Genomic DNA, 25,092 nt, shown 5'->3' on the forward strand with positions numbered 1-25,092 from the left:
TCACCCATGCTGGACCTTGTCGCCTACTCCGACGCGGACTGGGCGGGCTGCCCCGACATGCGCCGTTCGACGTCCGGCTACGCAGTCTTCCTCGGCGATTCCCTCGTCTCCTGGTCGTCCAAATGACAGGTCACGGTGTCCCGGTCTAGCGCGGAGGCTGAGTACCGCGCGGTCGCCAATGTGGTTGCTGAGAGCTGCTGGCTTCGACAACTCCTCGGCGAGCTCTCCATCACACTCCCTCGCGCCACCGTGGTCTTCTGCGACAACATCTCCTCCGTGTACATGGCGGCCAATCCCGTCCATCATCGCCGGACGAAACACATCGAGCTCGACATACATTTCGTCCGTGAGAAGGTGGCTCTCGGGCAGCTGCGCGTGTTGCATGTCCCTACGGCCCAGCAGTTCGCGGACGTGCTCACCAAGGGGTTGCCTACGGCGGCGTTCGAAGAATTCCGATCCAGTTTATGCGTCCGTCCACCAGACGCTCCAACTGCGGCGGGGTGTTAGTAGTCTGTAGTTAGCCCACTCTCTCCCACTCTCTCTCGCACGTCATGCATGATCACACGATCTCCACGCACATCGCCCGCGCTCTCATGCGCTCTCTGTACATGTACCTATATAAGCAAGTGCAATACAGCGGCAGCACCCAAGGTGCCATAGCCATTCATTTTCCCCAAATCACAATATGAGAGAAAAACTCCTACTAGTAATGTGGAGGCTGGCACCTAAGGGATGATGCCACCCATAATAAAGGGGAAGCTTCTTTCCGAGACTCGGTGTTGTTCCTAAAGAATTATCGGGAGTGTTTATCCTCTGAAGCACCAGCTGAAAACGATGTCAAAGGCAAACAAAGTATGTATGAATTAAATGTGCAAGCTCCGAGCCGCCCTCATCCTTCCATGGGTTGGACAAAACCTTATGAGAATCATGGTAAAATCAATGTTGACTTGTTGAGCATCCTTCGTGCTTTCCTTGGGATTGACTGCGGTGGGCTCCATTGGCAGAGACAGTACGTGTGCCATGATTTTCTCAGCAGGATATCATATTCAGGGTTGCGAGGATGTGGAAGAATCAAAAGTTCATGCAATATATTTTGGCCCAAGACAGGCTCGCAGTCTGTCGCTGAACTGTGTGCTGTTGGAGACGGACTGCGCTGCTATCGTGTCTGCAGTATCTAATTGCAACACCCGTTGGTGGGCATGCTAGGAGGAGACTAAGAGAGTGATGAAATTTTTATGAGTCTTGTAGGGGCATCTCTAGCCGATCCCTAAATAATAGTGGAGTAAACCGCCAAGTAAACTTACGACGAGTACAATTTTACTCCTCTAATGGTGGCCGTGTTGGGGAACGTTGCAGAAAACAAAAAATTTCCTACGGTTTCACCAAGATCCATCTAGGAGTTCATCTAGCAACGAGTGGTTGGATTGCATCTACATACCTTTGTAGATCACGCGCGGAAGCGTTCAAAGAACGGGGATGGGGAAGGCGTACTCGACGTGATCCAAATCACCGGAGATCCTAGCACCGAACGGACGGCACCTCCGCGTTCAACACACGTACGGTCAGCGTAACGTCTCCTTCTTCTTGATCCAGCAAGGGGAAGGAGAGGTTGAGGAAGATGGCTCCAGCAGCAGCACGACGGCGTGGTGTTGATGGAGCTGCAGTACTCCAGCAGGGCTTCGCCAAGCACTATGGAGGAGGAGGATGTGTTGGAGAGGGAGAGGGAGGCACCAAAGATGTGTTCTGAGAGGCCCTCCTTCCCCCACTATATATAGGGAGTCCAAGGGGGGGGGGCGCCGGCCCTAGGAGATCCAATCTCCTAGGGGGGCGGCGGCCAAGGGAGGAGTCCCTCCCCCCCCCCCCCCCCCCAAGGCACCTAGGGGTGCCTTCCCCTTTTGGGACTCTTCCCTTCTTGAACCCTAGGCGCATGGGCCTCTTGGGGCTGGTGCCCTTGGCCCATGTAGGCCAAGGCGCACCCCCTACAGCCCATGTGGCCCCCCGGGGCAGGTGGCCCCACCCGGTGGACCCCCGGGACCCTTTCGGTGGTCCCGGTACAATACCGGTGACCCCGAAACTTGTCCTGATGCCCGAAATAGCACATCCTATATATATAATTCTTTACCTCCGGACCATTCCGGAACTCCTCGTGACGTCCGGGATCTCATCCGGGACTCCGAACAACATTCGGGTTACTGCATATACATATCCCTACAACCCTAGCGTCACCGAACCTTAAGTGTGTAGACCCTACGGGTTCGGGAGACATGTAGACATGACCGAGACGACTCTCCGATCAATAACCAACAGCGGGATCTGGATACCCATGTAGGCTCCCACATGCTCCTCGATGATCTCATCGGATGAACCACGATGTCGAGGATTCAAGTAACCCCGTATACAATTCCCTTTGTCAATCGGTATGTTACTTGCCCGAGATTCGATCGTCGGTATCCCAATACCTCATTCAATCTCGTTACCGGCAAGTCACTTTACTCGTACCGTAATGCATGATCCCGTGACCAGACACTTGGTCACTTTGAGCTCATTATGATGATGCATTACCGAGTGGGCCCAGTGATACCTCTCCGTCATACGGAGTGACAAATCCCAGTCTTGATCCGTATCAACCCAACAGACACTTTCGGAGACACCCGTAGTATACCTTTATAGTCACCCAGTTACGTTGTGACGTTTGGTACACCCAAAGCACTCCTACGGTATCCGGGAGTTACACGATCTCATGGTCTAAGGAAAGGATACTTGACATTGGAAAACTCTAGCAGACGAACTACACGATCTTGTGCTATGTTTAGGATTGGGTCTTGTCCATCACATCATTCTCCTAATGATGTGATCTCGTTATCAATGACATCCAATGTCCATAGTCAGGAAATCATGACTATCTGTTGATCAACGAGCTAGTCAACTAGAGGCTTACTAGGGACATGTTGGTGTCTATTATTCACACATGTATTACGATTTCCGAATAACACAATTATAGCATGAATAAAGACAATTATCATGAACAAGGAAATATAATAATAATGCTTTTATTATTGCCTCTAGGGCATATTTCCAACAGTCTCCCACTTGCACTAGAGTCAATAATCTAGTTAGATTGTGATGAATCGAACACCCATGGAATTCTGGTGTTGATCATGTTTTGCTCTAGGGAGAGGTTTAGTCAACGGATCTGCTACATTCAGGTCAGTATGTACTTTACAAATATCTATGTCTCCATTTTGAACATTTTCACGAATGGAGTTGAAGCGACGCTTGATGTGCCTTGTCTTCTTGTGAAACCTGGGCTCCTTGGCAAGAGCAATAGCTCCAGTGTTGTCACAGAAGAGCTTGATCGGCCCCGGCGCATTGGGTATGACTCCTAGGTCGGTGATGAACTCCTTCACCCAAATTGCTTCATGTGATGCCTCCGAGGCTGCCATGTACTCCGCTTCACATGTAGATCCCGCCACGACGCTCTGCTTGCAACTGCACCAGCTTACTGCCCCACCATTCAAAATATACACGTATCCGGTTTGTGACTTAGAGTCATCCAGATCTGTGTCGAAGCTAGCGTCGACGTAACCCTTTACGACGAGCTCTTCGTCACCTCCATAAACGAGAAACATTTCCTTAGTCCTTTTCAGGTACTTCAGGATATTCTTGACCGCTGTCCAGTGTTCCTTGCCGGGATTACTTTGGTACCTTCCTACCAAACTCACGGCAAGGTTTACATCAGGTTTGGTACACAGCATGGCATACATAATAGAACCTATGGCTGAGGCATAGGGGATGACACTCATCTCTTCTATATCTTCTGCCGTGGTCGGACATTGAGCTGAGCTCAATTTCACACCTTGCAACACAGGCAAGAACCCCTTCTTAGACTGATCCATATTGAACCTTTTCAATATCTTATCAAGGTATATGCTTTGTGAAAGACCTATGAGGCGTCTTGATCTATCTCTATAGATCTTGATGCCTAATATATATGCAGCTTCTCCAAGGTCCTTCATTGAAAAACTCTTATTCAAGTCGGCCTTAGTGATGTCCAAGAGTTCTATATCATTTCCCATCAAAAGTATGTCATCTACATATAATATGAGAAATGCTACAGAGATCCCACTCACTTTCTTGTAAACACAGGCTTCTCCATAAGTCTGCGTAAACCCAAACGCTTTGATCATCTCATCAAAGCGAATGTTCCAACTCCGAGATGCTTGCACCAGCCCATAAATCGAGCGTTGGAGCTTGCACACCTTGTCAGCATTCTTAGAATCGACAAAACCTTCCGGCTGCATCATATACAATTCTTCCTTAAGGAAACCATTAAGGAATGCCGTTTTGACGTCCATTTGCCATATTTCATAATCATAGAATGCGGCAATCGCTAACATGATTCGGACGGACTTCAGCTTCGCTACCGGTGAGAAAGTCTCATGTAGTCAACCCCTTGAACTTGTCGATAACCCTTAGCGACAAGCCGAGCTTTATAGATGGTCACATTACCATCCGCGTCTGTCTTCTTCTTAAAGATCCATTTATTTTCTATGGCTCGCCGCTCAACGGGCAAGTCAGTCAAAGTCCATACTTCGTTTTCATACATGGATCCTATCTCGGATTTCATGGCTTCTAGCCATTTGTCGGAATCCGGGCCCGCCATCGCTTCTTCATAGTTCGAAGGTTCACCGTTGTCTAACAACATGATTTCCAAGACAGGGTTGCCGTACCACTCTGGTGCGGAACGTGTCCTTGTGGACCTTTGAATTTCAGTAGGAGCTTGATCAGAAGTATCTTGATCATCATCATTAACTTCCTCTCTAGTCGGTGCGGGCACCTCGGGAACATTTTCTTGAGTTGCGCCATTTTCCGGTTCAAGAGGTAATACTTCATCAAGTTCTACTTTCCTCCCACTTACTTCTTTCGAGAGAAACTCTTTCTCTAGAAAGGACCCATTCTTGGCAACAAAGATCTTGCCTTCGGATCTGAGGTAGAAGGTATACCCAATAGTTTCTTTAGGGTATCCTATGAAGACGCATTTTTCCGACTTGGGTTCGAGCTTTTCAGGTTGAAGTTTCCTGACATAAGCATCGCATCCCCAAACCTTTAGAAATGGCAGCTTAGGTTTCTTCCCAAACCATAATTCAAACGGTGTCGTCTCAACGGATTTCGACGGAGCCCTATTTAAAGTGAATGTGGCAGTCTCTAAAGCATACCCCCAAAAAGATAGCGGTAAATCGGCAAGAGACATCATAGATCGCACCATATCTAATAGAGTGCGATTACGACGTTCGGACACACCATTACGCTGAGGTGTTCCAGGCGGCGTGAGCTGTGAAACTATTCCACATTTTCTTAAGTGTGTGCCAAACTCATGACTCAAGTATTCTCCTCCACGATCTGATCGCAGGAACTTGATTTTCCTGTCACGTTGATTCTCAACCTCACTCTAAAATTTCTTGAACTTTTCAAAGGTCTTAGACTTGTGTTTCATTAAGTAGACATACCCATATCTACTCAAGTCATCGGTGAGGGTGAGAACTTAACGATAGCCACCGCGAGCCTCAACACTCATTGGACCGCACACATCAGTATGTATGATTTCCAATAAGTTGGTTGCTCGCTCCATTGTTCCTGAGAACGGAGTCTTGGTCATTTTACCCATGAGGCATGGTTCGCATGTGTCAAATGATTCGTAATCAAGAGACTCTAAAAGTCCATCAGCATGGAGCTTCTTCATGCGTTTGACACCTATGTGACCAAGGCGGCAGTGCCACAAGTATGTGGGACTATCATTATCAACCTTGCATCTTTTGGTACTCACACTATGAATATGTGTAGCATTACGCTCGAGATTCATTAAGAATAAACCATTTACCATCGGAGCATGACCATAAAACATATCTCTCATATAAATAGAACAACCATTATTCTCGGATTTAAATGAGTAGCCATCTCGAATTAAACGAGATCCTGATACAATGTTCATGCTCAAACTTGGCACTAAATAACAATTATTGAGGTTTAAAACTAATCCCGTAGGTAAATGAAGAGGCAGCGTGCCGACGGTGATCACATCGACCTTGGAACCATTCCCGACGCGCATCGTCACCTCGTCCTTCGCCAGTCTCCGCTTATTCCGCAGCTCCTATTTTGAGTTACAAATGTGAGCAACCGCACCGGTATCAAATAACCAGGAGCTACTACGAGTACTGGTAAGGTACACATCAATTACATGTATATCACATATACCTTTCGTTTTGCCGGCCTTCTTGTCCGCTAAGTATTTGGGGCAGTTCCGCTTCCAGTGACCACTTTCCTTGCAATAAAAACACTCAGTCTCGGGCTTGGGTCCATTCTTTGGCTTCTTCCTGGCAGCTTGCTTGCCGGGCGCGGCAACTCCCTTGTCGTCTTTCTTGAAGGTTTTCTTACCCTTGCCTTTCTTGAACTTAGTGGTTTTATTCACCATCAACACTTGATGTTCCTTTTTGACTTCTACCTCTGCTGATTTCAGCATTGCAAATACTTCAGGAATGATCTTTTCCATCCCCTGCATATTGAAGTTCATCACAAAGCTCTTGTAGCTCGGTGGAAGCGACTGAAGGATTCTGTCAATGACCGCGTCATCCGGGAGATTAACTCCCAGCTGAGTCAAGCGGTTATGTAACCCAGACATTGTGAGTATGTGCTCACTGACAGAACTATTTTCCTCCATCTTATAGCTGAAGAATTTGTCGGAGACTTCATATCTCTCGACCCGGGCATGAGCTTGGAAAACCATTTTCAGCTCTTCGAACATCTCATATGCTCCGTGTCTCTCAAAACACTTTTGGAGCCCCGGCTCTAAGCTGTAAAGCATGCCGCACTGAACAAGGGAGTAGTCATCGGTACGTGCCTGCCAAGCGTTCATAACGTCTTGTTCTGCAGGGAGAACAGGTGCATCACCTAGCGGTGCTTGTAGGACATAATCTTTCTTGGCAGCTATGAGGATGATCCTCAGGTTCCGGACCCAGTCCGTGTAGTTGCTGCCATCGTCTTTCAGCTTGGTTTTCTCTAGGAACGCGTTGAAGTTGAGGACTATGTTGGCCATTTGATCTACAAGACATATTGTAAATATTTTAGACTAAGTTCATGATAATTAAGTTCATCTAATCAAATTATTCAATGAACTCCCACTTAGATAGACATCCCTCCTGTAATCTAAGTATAACATGATCCGAGTTAACTAGGCCGTGTCCGATCATCACGTGAGACGGACTAGTCAACATCGGTGAACATCTTCATGTTGATCGTATCTTCTATACGACTCATGCTCGACCTTTCGGTCTTCTGTGTTCCGAGGCCATGTCTGTACATGCTAGGCTCGTCAAGTCAACCTAAGTGTTTGCATGTGTAAATCTGTCTTACACCCGTTGTATGTGAACGTTAGAATCTATCACACCCGATCATCACGTGGTGCTTCGAAACAACGAACTGTCGCAACGGTGCACAGTTAGGGGGAATACTTTCTTGAAATTATTATGAGGGATCATCTTATTTACTACCGTCGTTCTAAGTAAACAAGATGCAAAAACATGATAAACATCACATGCAATCAAATAATAGAAGTGACATGATATGGCCAATATCACATAGCTCCTTTGATCTCCATCTTGGGGCTCCATGATCATCTTGTCACCGGCATGACACCATGATCTCCATCATCATGATCTCCATCATCGTGTCTCCATGAAGTTGCTCGCCAACTATTACTTCTACTACTATGGCTAACACGTTTAGCAATAAAGTAAATTAATTTACATGGCGTTTCTCAATGACACGCAGGTCATACAAAAAATAAAGACAACTCCTATGGCTCCTGCCGGTTGTCATACTCATCAACATGCAAGTCGTGATTCCTATTACAATAGCATGAACTCATACATCACATATATATCATTCATCATTCATCACAACTTTGGCCATATCATATCACAAAGCACTTGCTGCAAAAACAAGTTAGACGTCCTCTAATTGTTGTTGCAAGTTTTACGTGGCTGAAGTAGGGTTCTAGCAAGAACGTTTTCTTACCTACGTGAAAGCCACAACGTGATTTGTCAACTTCTATTTACCCTTCATAAGGACCCTTTCCATCGAATCCGCTCCAACTAAAGTGGGAGAGACAGACACCCGCCAGCCACCTTATGCAACTAGTGCATGTTAGTCGGTGGAACCGGTCTCACATAAGCGTACGTGTAAGGTTGGTCCGGGCCGCTTCATCCCACAATACCATTGAAGCAAGATAAGACTAGTAGCGGCAAGAAAGTTGACAACATCAACGCCCACAACAAATTGTGTTCTACTCGTGCAAGAGAACTACGCATAGACCTAGCTCATCATGCCACTGTTGGGGAACATTGCAGAAAACAAAAATTTTCCTACGGTTTCACCAAGATCCATCTAGGAGTTCATCTAGCAACGAGTGGTTGGATTGCATCTACATACCTTTGTAGATCACGCGCGGAAGCGTTCAAAGAACGGGGATGGGGAAGGCGTACTCGACGTGATCCAAATCACCGGAGATCCTAGCACCGAACGGACGGCACCTCCGCGTTCAACACACGTACGGTCAGCGTAACGTCTCCTTCTTCTTGATCCAGCAAGGGGAAGGAGAGGTTGAGGAAGATGGCTCCAGCAGCAGCACGACGGCGTGGTGTTGATGGAGCTGCAGTACTCCGGCAGGGCTTCGCCAAGCACTATGGAGGAGGAGGATGTGTTGGAGAGGGAGAGGGAGGCACCAAAGATGTGTTCTGAGAGGCCCTCCTTCCCCCACTATATATAGGGAGTCCAAGGGGGGGGCGCCGGCCCTAGGAGATCCAATCTCCTAGGGGGGCGGCGGCCAAGGGAGGAGTCCCTCCCCCCCCCCCCAAGGCACCTAGGGGTGCCTTCCCCTTTTGGGACTCTTCCCTTCTTGAACCCTAGGCGCATGGGCCTCTTGGGGCTGGTGCCCTTGGCCCATGTAGGCCAAGGCGCACCCCCTACAGCCCATGTGGCCCCCCGGGGCAGGTGGACCCCCGGGACCCTTCCGGTGGTCCCGGTACAATACCAGTGACCCCGAAACTTGTCCCGATGCCCGAAATAGCACTTCCTATATATATAATTCTTTACCTCCGGACCATTCCGGAACTCCTCGTGACGTCCGGGATCTCATCCGGGACTCCGAACAACATTCGGGTTACTGCATATACATATCCCTACAACCCTAGCGTCACCGAACCTTAAGTGTGTAGACCCTACGGGTTCGGGAGACATATAGACATGACCGAGACGACTCTCCGGTCAATAACCAACAGCGGGATCTGGATACCCATGTAGGCTCCCACATGCTCCTCGATGATCTCATCGGATGAACCACGATGTCGAGGATTCAAGTAACCCCGTATACAATTCCCTTTGTCAATCGGTATGTTACTTGCCCGAGATTCGATCGTCGGTATCCCAATACCTCGTTCAATCTCGTTACCGGCAAGTCACTTTACTCGTACCGTAATGCATGATCCCGTGACCAGACACTTGGTCACTTTGAGCTCATTATGATGATGCATTACCGAGTGGGCCCAGTGATACCTCTCCGTCATACGGAGTGACAAATCCCAGTCTTGATCCGTATCAACCCAACAGACACTTTCGGAGACACCCGTAGTATACCTTTATAGTCACCCAGTTACGTTGTGACGTTTGGTACACCCAAAGCACTCCTACGGTATCCGGGAGTTACACGATCTCATGGTCTAAGGAAAGGATACTTGACATTGGAAAACTCTAGCAGACGAACTACACGATCTTGTGCTATGTTTAGGATTGGGTCTTGTCCATCACATCATTCTCCTAATGATGTGATCTCGTTATCAATGACATCCAGTCAACTAGAGGCTTACTAGGGACATGTTGGTGTCTATTATTCACACATGTATTACGATTTCCGGATAACACAATTATAGCATGAATAAAGACAATTATCATGAACAAGGAAATATAATAATAATGCTTTTATTATTGCCTCTAGGGCATATTTCCAACAGGCCGGACCTAGCCGATCCCCTAAATTTGGTGGAGTAAATATTTTTTCTCAATTCTTTTAGCCTAGCCACATGAAGTACAAACTATTAAACAATATATCATTTATCATTCAAATATTGGAAGATAAACATGCATAACATATAAGCCGTTAACAAAATAAAGTTTCACGGATCGAGCATCGAGGTATTCAAATTAAAACACGCGTAGTTCATCCAAAGGCCATCACATCATTGACAAAGTTTGATCCAAAATCACCACAATATAGCATGTTTTATGATGCGTATCGAGGCCAACCAATGGCATGCACAAACTCAAAATACCGTTCTTGTCAAAGAAATCACCACTACCACCACCATAGACATGGCCACCCCCGTCACAACCATCCTCTCGACCACCACTACTAGTGAGCTCCCAAAACTCTTTTGCAGTATGATTCGTTGTAGTTGGATTCATGAACATGGTAACACGGTCTTTGACTTCCTTTGCATTCCGAAGCTACTCCTCCTCAAGTGGAACCTACGCCCCACCGCCTTCAACTTCCTCTCTTCGATTGCCAACTTAGATTTCCATTTCTTGTCCTCCAACATCTTGAGTGCATTCCATCGAGCACTTGGTGGCCGTGGCCCTTGTTGCCGGCCGCGGCGGCCGGACACGCCAGAGCACTGGCTGTAGGGGTGGCTAGAGACACCACACGAGCCACCGCCGCTGGAGATGTAGTGGCCATCCCTCCGACCTTGCGACCGACGGTAGTTGCCGTTGTGGTGGACCAGACAACATTTTTTGTCCCCAACCTTTTCTTTGGTGCGGCGATGGTGCAGGGGTGGTTTGCGGCGGTGGCCGGCGGGGTGGCAGAAGGGTCTTGGCTACCATTACGACCGGAACAACGGTCAGCGGTGGCGACGGCAGCGCATGGGGGAGGCGGCGGCGAGAACAGTGGCGCTATGCAGGAGAGAGAAGAGGTGAGAAATTTTACTAGCCTCGCCGGGGTCAAGTGTTTTTAGGCGCCGTGGGCCAACTTTTTGGCCGAGGAGTAAGAAAATAAAAATTAGTAAAGAAAAAGTAAAAATTTTACTCCTCTAACTGGTTTAGGAATTCGATTAGGTCCGGCTTAGAGGAGTAAACTCAAAATTTTATACTCCTCTATACCATTTTAGGATATCGGCTAGAGATGCCCTAATGTGAGCAAATCTATAGGGAGTGTGATGTGGCCACACTTAGTCTTGAGCCATGTTATCATATCTGATTGTAATCCCGGATAAATGAAGTAGTTGAACAACGGAGTGATGACCAAGGATCAACAGCTCCGACGACGATCACTCCAGGAAGACACGACACCAGAAAGCCAGCATATTACACCAAGTAAAAATTTTGGATCACTAAATCTCATATAGCATTCTTTGATGACAAAGTGATATTGACATAAAAATAATTTACAATATAATTTGCAACAACATTGATATATTTTATTCAATACCTAAAATATTTAACGTATTTGGTGAATGTAAATACCTACAACATTTTTATATTTATTCGATACATAAAACATTTTGTATTCAAAAAACCTATTCGATGCCTGAAATTGTCTATTCTATTACTAATTTTTTTACTGAAAATTTTCTATACTTTACTAATTTTTTACTGAAAATTTTCTATTCTATTACAAGTTTTTTTTATGTGACATATGAAAGAATATTGTCCATTGCATTCTTATATATTTGCTAATATATATTTTCTATTTATGTAGTAAAAGTGCTCATGAATATTGTCCCAAGGAGGAGGGAGGGGGCGGCAGTGGAGGGAGGAGGGAGGAGGGCGGCGGGAGGAGGGAGGAGGCTTACCAAGGTCCGCGACGGCGGCAAAGACGAGAGGGGAGCCGCGGCAACGACGGGAGGAGGAGCGGCGGCGACGACGGGAGGAGGAGGAAGAGACGGTGAGGAGAGGAAGAGTGAGGGACGGGCAGTAGGGAGATGATAAGAGTGCCTTGGCAGTAGAGCGGGGCATGTGGCCAGCGTTACTGCTAACCCCACTAGCTGTAGCGTCGGGTGCTTACCCCCACGTTGTTTCTAGGCGGGGCTGGGAGTTGGGCCCGTGTATCCATAGTAGCAGCGCGGGGTGCAGGGCCGTGCTACTGCTATGGTATTAGTTGCAGCGGGTTTCAAACCCCGCGCTTCTACTCTAGCCAGCCCCGGGGCGCACAGTGGGGACCACTTAGTAGTAGTGCTGGGTAGCTAGACCCGTGCTGCTACTACGCGGTACCAGTACCGCTGGTCTTGTCCTCGCGCTGTTACTATTTAATAGTAGCGTGGGATCCCTACCCCGCGCTACTATTAAGCATCTGCCTATATGCTTTTCCCTAGTAGTGGATCACGGTCCCGATATCTAGATAACGGGTGCTAGTGGTGTAAGAAAGCAGGGAATTAGAGGAACAGAGTCAGAGGGATGCCGCTGGAACGGGAAAACCCTCTCGATCACCCTTTTATTACGCATTATCCACAGAGTCCACGACATCACCACAAATATAAGCCAGAATAGACGGCGATGCCGCCCGATCTGGTTAGCTGTGGCTTCTAGCAACTCCACAAGGTCAAGGGCCTCCCAATCTGGCCCGAGAGCCTCGCAAACAAAGCTTCAGAGGGCACGCGCTGCAGTGCACGAGAATATAATGTGGGACCCGGTCTCCGGGACATCACAAAGGGGGCACAAGCCATTACCCAGCCCGTGCCGCTTAAGGACCTCCGTCCCAGAGGGGAGGCGGTCCTGCGGCAATTGCCACACAAAGATCTTGACTTTCAGGGGCACGGGGCCTTCCGCAAAGGAGCCGTCCACGGAATGATGGGCCTACGGCATAGCGCGTGGTACGCCGAGCTCACCGAGAATACACCCGAAGGTGAAAGACTCCAAGAGATGTAAGAATTAAATGTGCAAGAGACCCGAAGCTGAAAACAATGTCAAAGGCAAACAAAAGATGTATGAATCAAATCTGCAAGCTCCGTTGATGGGTTGGACAAAACCTCCCAAGAATCATGTTAAAATCAATGCTGACGCGTCCTTCGTACCTTCCTCGGGATTGGCTGCAGTGGGCACCATTGGAGAGACAATATATGTGTCGTGATTTTCTCCGTAGGCTTTCACATTCAGGGTTGCAAAGATGCAGAGGCATTAGAAGCTCAGGCACTATATTTTGGCCTGAGAGACAGGCTCGCAGTGTGTCGCTGGACCGTGTGCTGTTGGAGACGGACTGCGCTATGCAGTATCTGATTGCAACACTAGTAGATTTTTTTTTGAACTCTAGATTTTTTTTACCCCTAAAAAAATCTAGTTTTTTTTTCCACTCGTCTTCTTTTGAACTCTTGATTTCTCCCACCAACCACAGCTCATTGTCCCCGAACCAGTAACTGCCGGAGCCCGACCAAGATCTGATCGATCTGCGGCGACGGCCTGGACCAAAGGAGTTCGCCCGTGCTCCGCCGAGAGGAAGGAGGAAGCTCCCCGTAAGTCCCTCCCTCTCGCGCACAACACCAGGTTTGCCGCCCGTCACCGGTGACGCCGCCGCTTGATTTCTCTGGCCGCTACTTGACTCTCCACTGCCGCAGTTTTGCAGGGATCTCACGGTCATGGCAGGCATGAAGAAGGGGAAGGGGAAGGGGAGGGGGAAGGAGGAGCGACGGGTGACCTTTGCACCGGAATCCGGGGAGCGACGGGTGAGGATTGCTCAATCTTTTGTTAAATTCTGCAGGATTTTCAGCCGTGTTTGATTGATATTTTTCTTGAGAAAGAGGTGGCCTTGGGATTGAGTTATATCTATCCAGTCTGGTCCGTATCAACAGTAGTTTCTGCTATTGGCTTGAGTTGCCGACCTCGGGATAGCAACTTGGTGTATGTCAGAAAGTTATCGATCGATTTTCATATGAGATCGATGTATGTCTGAAGCTATCACTCTCTAATAGAAGATTAGATTGGATGCCACAGAGCAACACTAATTGCCCAGATCAGGACTTGTGCCGGCAAGTGCTTTGGCCCGTGGAATGCTGTGCTAGTATATTTTTTTACGGGCGCAAGTTTTACTCCTCACATACCGGATTACAGTCAGCTAGTACAGCCTGTGCATCGACAGGAGGATCAACCATTAGTTCTACCAGTGGGGATTGTTGCCGAAAATGCAACCAATAGCTGTGTTTTTAAGCTTCCTCAAGTCCTTGGGCCGTCATGCCAAAATTTAGATAGCACAACAAAAAGTGGTTTAGTGTGAATATATATAGATTATAACAGTTGTACACTTGATGTTTTCTGTGAATATATATAGATTATATCTTTGCTTTCATTTTTGGCTTAGTATGCTTGTAACATTGACGGATGCGTGCTTCTATTCACTAATAAGATAAAAATGATGATAAAACTGTTTATTACATGTTCTCTTTTGTTCATTCCAAACTCAGGCACCCTTTATTACAAGGTAGAATGCTCCTTATATTTCATTCATAATAATGAGCACACATGGACATGGGTATAGTTACTGTAACTTGAATAGCTAGGGTTACTAATTAACCTACCAGAAGAGCAGCCCGCCAATGGGATGCATGTGATATGGTATCCAGATAATCTCAATGATTTCCTGAAGTAAATCAGGGGTTTTTATGGAATTAAAAAGAGTTTGGCTCTTTTCTTATCATTGCCTCTTTGATCTCTTGACCGATACCAAAGTAGAGGGACGGCTTCGGAACTTACTTCAATCTTGGTGTTAAGTGGACTGTACTAATGATCTGCTGAACCAATTCCCCAAAATATAATGGTCTATAGATGGGTATTATTTGGTACTTGTTAAGGATAAGAGAAAAAAGCCTGAAGCTTTTGTTCGCACTTGTAAGGTGTCAGCAACAAGTCAAAAGAGGAACATGAATGCAGCTGACTCGTCAGAAAAATTAGTGAGTCTTGGAAATAGAACCTCAAGGAAGCGGATTAGAGAAATTGATGCAGATGGCCCTGGAGCTTACAAGTCAGCGCCAAGAAACCTTAAAAGTACTAAAGGTAAAAACCTCCTTTAAATTAAAATTGGTATCTATTTGGACCTGTTCAGAATTGAGTTTATGTACAATGCCTTTATTTAAATTGTTAGCGACAAGCCGGCAATATGATGTTGCATAAATAACTTTCCCCATTCTTTCAGTTGTAGTACATTACATTACTTATATTCTTGATTGGTTGCCATGCATGGTCATAATTTAAGAGGCCTCCTCCATACATGGTATTAATTGGTGTAGAAAACACCAATCTCTAAGCGCTACCTAGGTGCAGCAAAAATTTTGTCCATTACTGTTGTACGTAGTATGTGTATTAAAAATCCTATGGATTCGTATGATTTCCCTCCAAATTTACTTTTCGTGTCACAGATTCTCATTCCTCAAACCACATGTCCTCAAAGTTTGTACCGCTGGCAGGAATTCCCGCACACAAAACCAGGTTTGTCCGCCAGTCGCCAGGGACACCGCTTCCTGACTCGGCTTGCGCCTGACATCAGGCCGCCTCCTCATCCACTTTTTCTGTCTCCCACCACCGATTTTTTCTGGCCACTGCTTGACTCTTAACGCCCAATTCTGCAGGAACCTTACGGACATGGCTGTGAGGGTGAAAGGGGACGTGGAGGAGGGGCGAGTAATGAAGTTTGGGCAGAAATTCATCAGGGTATTCTCCACTCCAGAATACGGGGAGCGATTGGTGAGACCACATTGCATCTTGGTTAAACTAGAAGGGGAAACTATTTATTTGTTTCTGAATCATCTAGAAATATTATTCCCTGTAGACCAAGACTGTCGTATAGCATTCGAAACACACTATTGTTGTTATGAAGGTTGAAAATATGAACTTCGAACATCTAGTTTCCATGTAGATTCATTGATAAGTTCTAAGATTATTTAAATTTTGGAGTACCTAGAATGAATTAGAAAGCTAATACGATGTGTCACATTCCTAGTCTTTAATGCGTAGACAGAGCTCCTGCCATTTCGTTTCAAAAAAATACGATGCGTTGATGACTTGATGCGTGGTCTGAATATAAGAAAATAATTATCTACTATATTTCTGGGTTAACCAACACGTGGAGTACATTTCTTCGCTCAATCTTTCTCGTTCATATTATTCATCTGTATCTGTAGCATATTCCTTAATTGTCTGATTTGGTTTCTCAAAATAGCTGCATTGTGGCATAGCCCTTTTTCTTGGTATGTGTGACATATCCAGATATGTTGCCTTCGCAGCAATGTCTCTGCCGTCATTCAAGGTTGCAATCCTAACAGCAATTACGAGTCTTGTCGACGTCGTCTCCAAGTCCAATGCGACTTTGTACCATATTCCTTCATTGTGCCAGCTAACCCGATTTTGTGTATTTGGCAAGGAATTGGTTTCTAAGGATAGCTGCATTGCGGCAGCCTAGCCCTTTTTTCTAGGCATGTTACAACAAAACACCCCATGTACAAATGATTTGAACGATAGATGTATAATTCATGGCTATACCTGATAGGTGAAAATACCATACCCCCTTTAGATTTTCACCACACCAATTCACTGAGGCCAATAGAAACACTACTACAAAAAACTGAATCTAGTTATATGAAAGTATGAAACAAACGAAATGAAAGACCATGGCCGGGAATAACCGACCACATGTATGTTTTTTTTGCAACTGGAAAGAGAGCTTTATTAATTAAGGAATAGTTGTACAATCACCTGCTAGATAGCACCTAAGAGCATCAGGAGGCCCCCGCAACCACAAGTCGGTGTGTTGCTCCACTCTTGATAGATTAGCAAGGCAATCTGCAGTTCTATTCTGCAAACGACCAATGTGCCTACATACAAACTCCCTTTCTCTCAACAGCTCCTTAGTCTCATTTACCAGATGACCCACACACGACCTATCTGTCTCTGGACTGTCCAAAACCTTTACCAGTGATACACAATCAGTCTGAATAACAAGAGGCAGTGTTGACTACAAGAGCGCCGTAGTAATGTCTTCCCGAGCGGCCACACACTCCGCTTCGTAGGCACTCGAGCAGTGTGGTATAAACCAACACGCCGACATGATGTATTCTCCTCTACTGTTTCTCGCCACCATAGCCGCTCCCGCCGTGTGTGATTCCGCATCAAAGGAGCCGTCTACGGATACTGCAATCCATCCCTCAGGGGGTGGCGGCCATGGGGCTAGCTCCTGGATACTCTTTTCGCGTTGTGGCCGAGCTTCTGACCCCTCCTGTCTTATGACTTCTTTTCCTTTCAGCATTTCATAGCCTTTACTGAGTTTTATCTGATTTAGTGAGACCATATAGCTTTGCAAAAATCCCTGGACACCTTGACCGGAGGCACCGTCTTGTCATGCATGGAATCATTACGAAGCTGTCAGTTTCTCCAAACTATCATCAGAACTTTAGCACGTTCCTCTTCCCGGAGGGATACCAACAGATCGAACAACCACTCATCACCAGTGTTCCTAATCGCCTCCTTCGCTGGAACAGTCCACACTTCACCCATAGCATCCCATACAGCACTGGAGGTAGGGCATGCAACAACAGCATGAAAGCTATCCTCGGTCCCCGGCCACATCTCGGACACTCATCAACCACATCCAAGTGTTTAGATTTCTTAACCTGGCGTGTGGGGAGCCCTTTCTTTAGCATCTTCCACGCACATATCTTCACTTTTTGGGGAACTTGGATTTTCCAGAACATTCTCCAAACGGGTCGGTCCCCATCTGGTCTCGAACTTGTCGAAACCCCACCATGGTTCTGAATCTGATTAACTGCAATGTGGTAGGCAGTCCTGACTGAAAATCTCCCATCATTCTCCGGATTCCAAGCCAAAAAATCCTCTCTTGCTCTGCGAGACACTTTAATCTTCAGGATCTCTTGTACATCCGCAACTATCATGTACTGTCTTAGGCGTTCTTCATTCCATGAACCCTCTGGTGATATAAAATCAGCCACCTGGCTGTACCTGCAGCTTCCTCGCTCTCCAAGTGGCTTACAAGAGCCCGCACGTGGTATCCAAGGGTCCCTCCAAACCCTGACTTTTTTGCCATTACCGATTCTCCATATAATGCCTTGCTTCAACAATTCCAGCCCATGCTCAATTCCTCGCCATACAGGAGGCATGTATGTTTTTTCAAGAATGTGTGTAAAGGCAACCATATTAATGTTGCTATTTAATTTTAATAAAGTACACAAGCTCATCTGAGATTTAGGAATCGGCCTTATTTGAGGTGTTTACATAAGAATCTAATTGTTACCCTTATAATGAAAGTTATATGGTCTAGTGAGGGGGACAACCCAACAATAAAATAGCAGTAGACCCATGTGATGACTAGGAAGTAAGGAGATGTCAATAAGTAAACACAAATATTATGATTTTTTTGAGAAAAAAGATGACACTAACTGAATCCTAAGAAAGTAGGCGACATTGGTGCAATTTAACACCAGTTTATTATTTGTCATGCATACTCCCTCCGTCCGTGAAAAGTGTACATATAGAAATATTAGGATAAATTATGGAGTGGGGTAAAAAATGCATTGAAAATGTGCAAGCCACCATCTCTCTCCTCTTTAATTACCCAACCTCCAATGAGCTAAGTGCATGTAGTAATTAAGAAGACCATGCATACAATGTTATTGGTCTTGATTACTGTGTGATGAAAGAGAACCATTTTTTTATACTTTAAAGTGCATTGAAAAGATAGAAGTACACTCTTTTGTGGACAAATTTCAAAGACAAATGTACACTCTTCACCGGACGGAGGGAGTAGGAGTCATACAAACAACCCACTAATGTGTAATTATCATTGGTTGTTTGGCTCCAGCTTTCCCAACCCGTGGAACTTCTTGATAACGTAAAGCTAAGTCAAGCCTTGACAACAAAACACTTAGTCCTTTCCAGTGCACAAGTATTGGTAGTCAATGCATATATATATTATTGAAGACAACCTAAAGCTAAGTCAAGCCTTGACAATAAGTCAGTACTATCTTTTTTGACAGACAATAAGTCTAGTTTACGGAATCCATATGTTGAATAAATAGTATATAACTAATAGATAGATTATGCATGGGTGGACCATGCATAATTAGCTTCTAATTACATGCAAATATTTATGATCAAAACAGACATCTTATTTCCCATAAAAATATATTTTATTACAGACGTGGCAATGACATACAGGAATTGTGGTCCTTGGGGAGATCCTGGAGGATAGTTCCTATTTTGTGGTGTTTGCTGTTACGTACGTTCGGTCCTGTCAAGGCTTATATCCAACTCATATTTATTTTAGTCAATCCCTTCTTACATTTGTGAGTGGTTTAACTGGTGAGGTAGAAATCTTGATTCACTCAGAAATTTTCATGACTATAACCCTTGTGTGGATCAAAGCTTAGGAGCATCTGAGTATCTGGTGAAGGATATGCTGAAGGGGCAGAAATTCATAATCCAAAGAAACCATGCTAGTCGAAAGAGACTGATATCACATCAGAAGGATGAAAACTAAAACATATAACTATTCATATTTTTCATATAAGGGTATGTTAGGGGCACAACACTTTATAGAACCACCTCTTGCTGGCTTTTTTGGTAATGAAGGGCAAAAAAATATGGAAAAAAATGAAATAATGTCATCATGTATGATTTACAGAAGGTTGGACACCAAAAAATTGGTTATATGAACTAATAGCAATGATTGAATTGAACTAGTTATGCAGAAACTCAGTAACAACTAACAATAATTAGAGTTTTGAATTCTCCATGTTATCCGTAGTTATTGCAGGAAAAGGTACATAATTGGAAAGCAGTTAACATACCATATGTTGTCGTCATATAGGAAAATCATAAAAATATAAAAATGTCCTGCATGATTGTTTACTTCATGCATGAATGGATGTTGGAGGAGAAGAAAAATATTTGAATGAACTGAAGGCAATAGGTCTAAGAAAAATATGTGGCACAATGCAAAATACATGCATTTGAACTGTGCTGGAAACTTTGTAAATTGATCAACCAGAAACTAGCATGTCATTTAATTATCTTCTGTGATCAGAACTTGCTAGTCGCTATGAAAGGACAGGAAAGCTAAATCGTACAGAGCCTGTATTTCTACAATATTTTCTATGTTCATTTTAGTGAATAGACAGACATCATGTGTCAATGCTAATTATGCTTCCATATGTTAGGATTACATGTGAGATGAATATTTGACAAAAAGTTGGCAACAATGTAGTAATTTATTTACACAAATTAGCACATCTCATAAACATGGTAGATCATCATTGGATGAGAAGTAAATCTAATACGAGACAGAGGCGGCAGAAAGGGAGCGTTACCAACATTTTTCTGCAGCATCTATTATGGTCAATAGTTTAGGGCAAGGACACGTTTGATCGGTGTCCTGTTAGAAGTATTCTTGATTAATTATTAGTTGATAAGTGTCAAAGTCCTTGCACGTTGACACGCAACGGGAATTAAAGTCCTTCATGCGTTACAGCATTAGTAATAGTAGGTTGCCGTTTCAGCTGTGTTAGGTGTAGGCCGCGTCATAAAATGAGTTTTTATACTAGTCTAATTAGTATTTTTGTTTTGTTTTTGTGAATCTAGTCTAATTAGGTCATGAGTCCTCATGTAATACTAGCGGGGCTTAGGTGTCCAGTTTAAGTGGACTCCGGCTTGGTTTCAAGACCAGGTACTAGTAGGTTTAGGTTGTGCTGCGTCAAATGCTTGTATATATATATAAGGATAGCCAGATCATGAGACAGTAACTGTGGGATTTGGCTACAAGTTTTCATGCATGTACGTGTTGGTCAGTTTTGATGTAATTGATCCTTGTAGGCGAAACCATAGTTGCGATCCATGTACCAGTAAACATTTATACTTATTTGTTTGAACCTGGGAAAACAAATAATATAAGTTCTCAAGGTAACTTCACTGTCTCTTTTAAATATTGCACTTGTATCTTGTAGTCTATCTTCTAAATCCTGCCGATTTGCATATATTGGTGTTGTTACGCTGTAAATTGAGAAGAGATAGGAATTAGTTGACACCAAAAATACAAATTTAAAAGAAATTTAATGCTATTATATGTATATTAGCTGCAAAAATTATAGCGCAAATAAATATCTTAACCTGGAACTGATCAGTACATCGAGGACTGTACGAAGAGGACGCTAGAGTCATGACTGTACGAAGAGGATGCTAGAGTCTAGACGCCGAGTACGTCTCGCACGGCACAAAGACGGGGATGACACCTCACATCGACCAGCCATACTCAAGGCCAGAGAGGGTGGTCGCCTGTGCTGCGATGATGAACGGCATGAGAAAAAATATCAGGACCAAAATTGGTTGTTTTGTGTGGAAAATTTTCTAGGGTTACACAAGATTCCATGTCGTTTTCACATGATGACATATGTCTATAATTTTCTCCAACCTTTAGAGAAAATGTTTAATAGTAGGATCTTTTGGATGGTAATTTAGTTGGTTAGCACAGATCCCATCACAGTGATGGACGGTAGGGATAAGGAGTGCAATGTGTACAAAATCCACTCTCGTTCACATACCATCCTCAAGCCATCGGGCCGGTATGCCAAAATTAAGACAGCACAAAAAAAGGTGGTATAGTTTGTGCGAGTTTGGTAGAAATAATTGTACACTTGGTGTTTTGCGCTTTCATTTTGGCCTTAGTATTTCTGCAACATCTACGGATATGTGCTTCTATTACATATTCTCTCTTCTTCATTCCAAACTCAGCCTAAAGTTATTAATTAGTACAACATAGAAGCACCTCATATTTTATTCATAATAATGAGAAGACATGGGTATAGTTACAGTAACTTCGATAGCTACCAGAAGAGGCAACCCGCAAATGGGTGCATATCATATGGTATCCATATAATCTCGAACAATTGCCTAAAGTTAAATCAGGGTTTTTCAGGGAATTAAAAAGAGTTTATCTCCTTATATTATCATTGCCTCTTTATTCTCTTGACTAATCCCAAAGTAAAGGGACCAAGTCGAGCGGCATTTTACTCTTTTTGAAAGTCACTCTAATCTTCATGTTAATTAAGTAGGCTGTGCTAATGGTGCGTTAAACAATTTTACCAAAATATAAACACGTACCATATGTAAAATTATTATTTGGTTTGGTAAAAGATAGAATCATGTGTCAATACACCATATGTAAAATTTGTCATATATTGGATGGAACAAGTGACATTTCGGTGTATTGACAAAAACTTTTATTTAATACATGTTATGCTGTGATATAATTTCTGAATTTAAAGAAAAAAATGATGATTTACTGGTTGTTCTTGGAGAGGGTTTTAATTTTTATGTTGTTTAAAGACGTTCGTTTTTCTCAGTCATATATACCCAAACAATCAATACGTTTTAAAAGTTCTAATCCAATCTTCTGGTATTTAACATGAAATAGAATATCATATCTGCTTGATAGTTTTGTCTTAGAGATGTGATTGTATTGCACATATAGTTCACATTGCCAACAAGCTTTCATATGTTATCTAGAAAAATAGATAACAATTCTTTATATTACTGATACTGTGACACTGTGTAGAAAATTCCACAATCATTCAGTCAGTTCCTTCAGAATCAACAAACTGGGTCGGTTTTACTAAGAGGTCAAAGTGGGAATAAATGGCTTGCGGAACTTGCTTCAGACACCGAAGGATTTTTCTTTATACATGGATGGAAGGAATTTGTTATAGATCATTCCATCGGGGAAGGAAACCTCTTATTATTCTGTTATGATGGATACGGACAGTTCTCAGTTAATATATTTAATGGAATGTGTGTTGAGAAGCCGTCAGCTTTTCATGCTAAGCCTTCAAAGGATTTAAAAAAAGAGAGTGATGAAGATGACAATGGAGTAGCTCCCCAAGAAGAGAATAATGGAACCACAAAGAAGCTGACTGGAGAAATTGATGCAGATGGCTCAATGTTGAACAAGTGTTGTAATGCATCAGTTAAGGGTAAGCAAAAAATGCCTTCAAAGGAGTTAAAAAAAGAGAGTGATGAATATGACAATGGAGTAGCTCCCCAAGAAGAGAATAATGGAACCACAAAGAAGCTGACTGGAGAAATTGATGCAGATGGCTCAATGTTGAAGAAGTGTTGTAATGCATCAGTTAAGGGTAAGCAAAAAATGCCTGAATCTTTGGTTGGTACCTGTAATGTGTTAGCAACAAGACAGAAGAGGAACAAGAATGCAGCTGACCCATCAGAAAGGTTGGAGATTACTGGAGCTTACAGGTCAGCGCGAACAAGCCTTAAAAGTAATGAAGGTAAAACCTCCTTTAAATTAAAAATTGTACTTATTTAGAGTTGTTCAGAATCGAGCTCTGTAAATAATCCAATGATACTGCACTATCTAGCTGTCAGGAAAGTTCAAAGGCAACATGCAGTAGTATCACAAAGGTCGCCGGTAAGTGAATGGCAGAAGAAGTACGCTCTTCAAAGGGCAGAAAAGTTTACATCTAAGTACCCTTCAACTCTGAAAGTAATTAAGGCGGCTAGTGCCTACAACTCATTTTTCATGGTAATGTTACTTTCCCCCCATATTTCACTACTTACATCAAGACTGACACACTATTCTTTTTTGCTGTCTGCATGAACATGATTGTTTAGTTGGACATATCGAACATGATTATTTCTCTCAATATCCTTTTTTTCGTTTTTGGCTCAGTGTTAGAGAATTTCCTTGATTATTTTGCTTGAGAAAGTCACGAGCCAATTCATTTCATTTGAACGTCCATTTGCATCATTACTTCTGATCTTCGTATACGGGATTACCATTGATGATGTGATAACTCAAGTACTAAAGTATCTGCTTTGTTGTTCCATGTGTTAATAGACTAGAGAATCAGATTGTTGTGATAAATCCAGGTCTGCTGCATTTCCTTGCCCAAAACATGGAAACATAACCTCACCAATGTAGTAATGCGGCAGTAACCTAGATTGAATTAATTAACCTCATATTAGAAAAACAATTATGTTTCAGATGCTCTTGGTCTTTTAGTGATTAGTGATGCCACATTATTGCATGGTTAATTACATGTTGCCTTATAGCCAACTTTGAAAATCATTCGCTTCCTTCGCAAGTATATTATGTCGGGAAAAGTAACTAGTACTCGTCACAGAATAGGCAGAATTTCATTGTACCACAGATTACCATTTCCCTGACACACTTCCTTGTCTTGCAGGTCATCCCATCTGAATTTGTCAGGGAGCATCTTCCCCACACCAGCAAGAAGTTGACGCTGTATGATCCGCAAGCAATGCCCTGGCAAGTTGAATACGTCTACTGCAGCCATCGTTCCGCCGGGGCTTTCAGCAGCGGCTGGAGCCAGTTCTCAATCGGCAACAATCTGGAGAAGTTCGATGTCTGCGTCTTCGAGCTCCTCGCCAAGGAGACCATCAAGGTGCACATCTACAGAGCTCAGCTCCTGATAGAACAGTACCTCCACCAAGAACTTAGCGCTGCAATCCAAAACTGAGCTGGGGACCCTAATAGTCAGTCGGGGTAAGAAGAGTATTCAGACGTTTAAGGGATATTTGGAACAAAACCGGTTGTTACTTCCTGATAAACTATGTTTTGCTGGTAAACTTATATTTGAAACAAAACTAGTAAACTACCTGTATGTACAATGTTTTGCACTCGGATTGATGGAAGTGTTGGATTAGTGGTTCTTAAGGTATTGCATCGTGCGAGAAATGATGTTGCGGGCTTGCTGCCATTCCGGTGCTGTATTATGTGAGTAATACATTCTGGATTCTAGTAGTTCCCGGAACCAGTCTCCCATCGTCGAATCTTATACAACATTTTTCAGGGAAACATGTTACATACAACTAATAATGGATGATCGGGACACTCTTAAGGGGCCAAACAAAATGATCAACAAACTTAGAAAGTAGATGGAAAAGTTACAGCGTGAAAAGTTGATAAGTGATTCTAGGAAGAAAATCAAGTAAGTGCATGCAAACTTTGATTGAAAAACTCCTGGA

General features: G+C 44.0%; 1 protein-coding gene across 1 annotated transcript; it reads left to right on the top strand.

The window, feature by feature from the left end:
• Positions 1-13,374: 13,374 nt before the first annotated feature.
• LOC147963366 (B3 domain-containing protein Os11g0197600-like) lies at positions 13,375-24,807 on the top strand. Its single transcript, XM_087527871.1, has 7 exons — positions 13,375-13,760; positions 14,925-15,084; positions 15,447-15,516; positions 15,657-15,771; positions 22,646-23,372; positions 23,463-23,626; positions 24,291-24,807. Exons 1-7 carry the CDS (start codon positions 13,674-13,676, stop codon positions 24,582-24,584), a joined length of 1,617 nt encoding a protein of 538 aa, XP_087383997.1. The 5' UTR covers positions 13,375-13,673; the 3' UTR covers positions 24,585-24,807.
• Positions 24,808-25,092: the final 285 nt, after the last annotated feature.

Source organism: Triticum urartu, chromosome 6A, assembly GCF_056163025.1.
Source record: "Triticum urartu cultivar PI428250 chromosome 6A, HENAU_Tu73, whole genome shotgun sequence".
Classification (NCBI taxonomy): domain Eukaryota; kingdom Viridiplantae; phylum Streptophyta; class Magnoliopsida; order Poales; family Poaceae; genus Triticum; species Triticum urartu.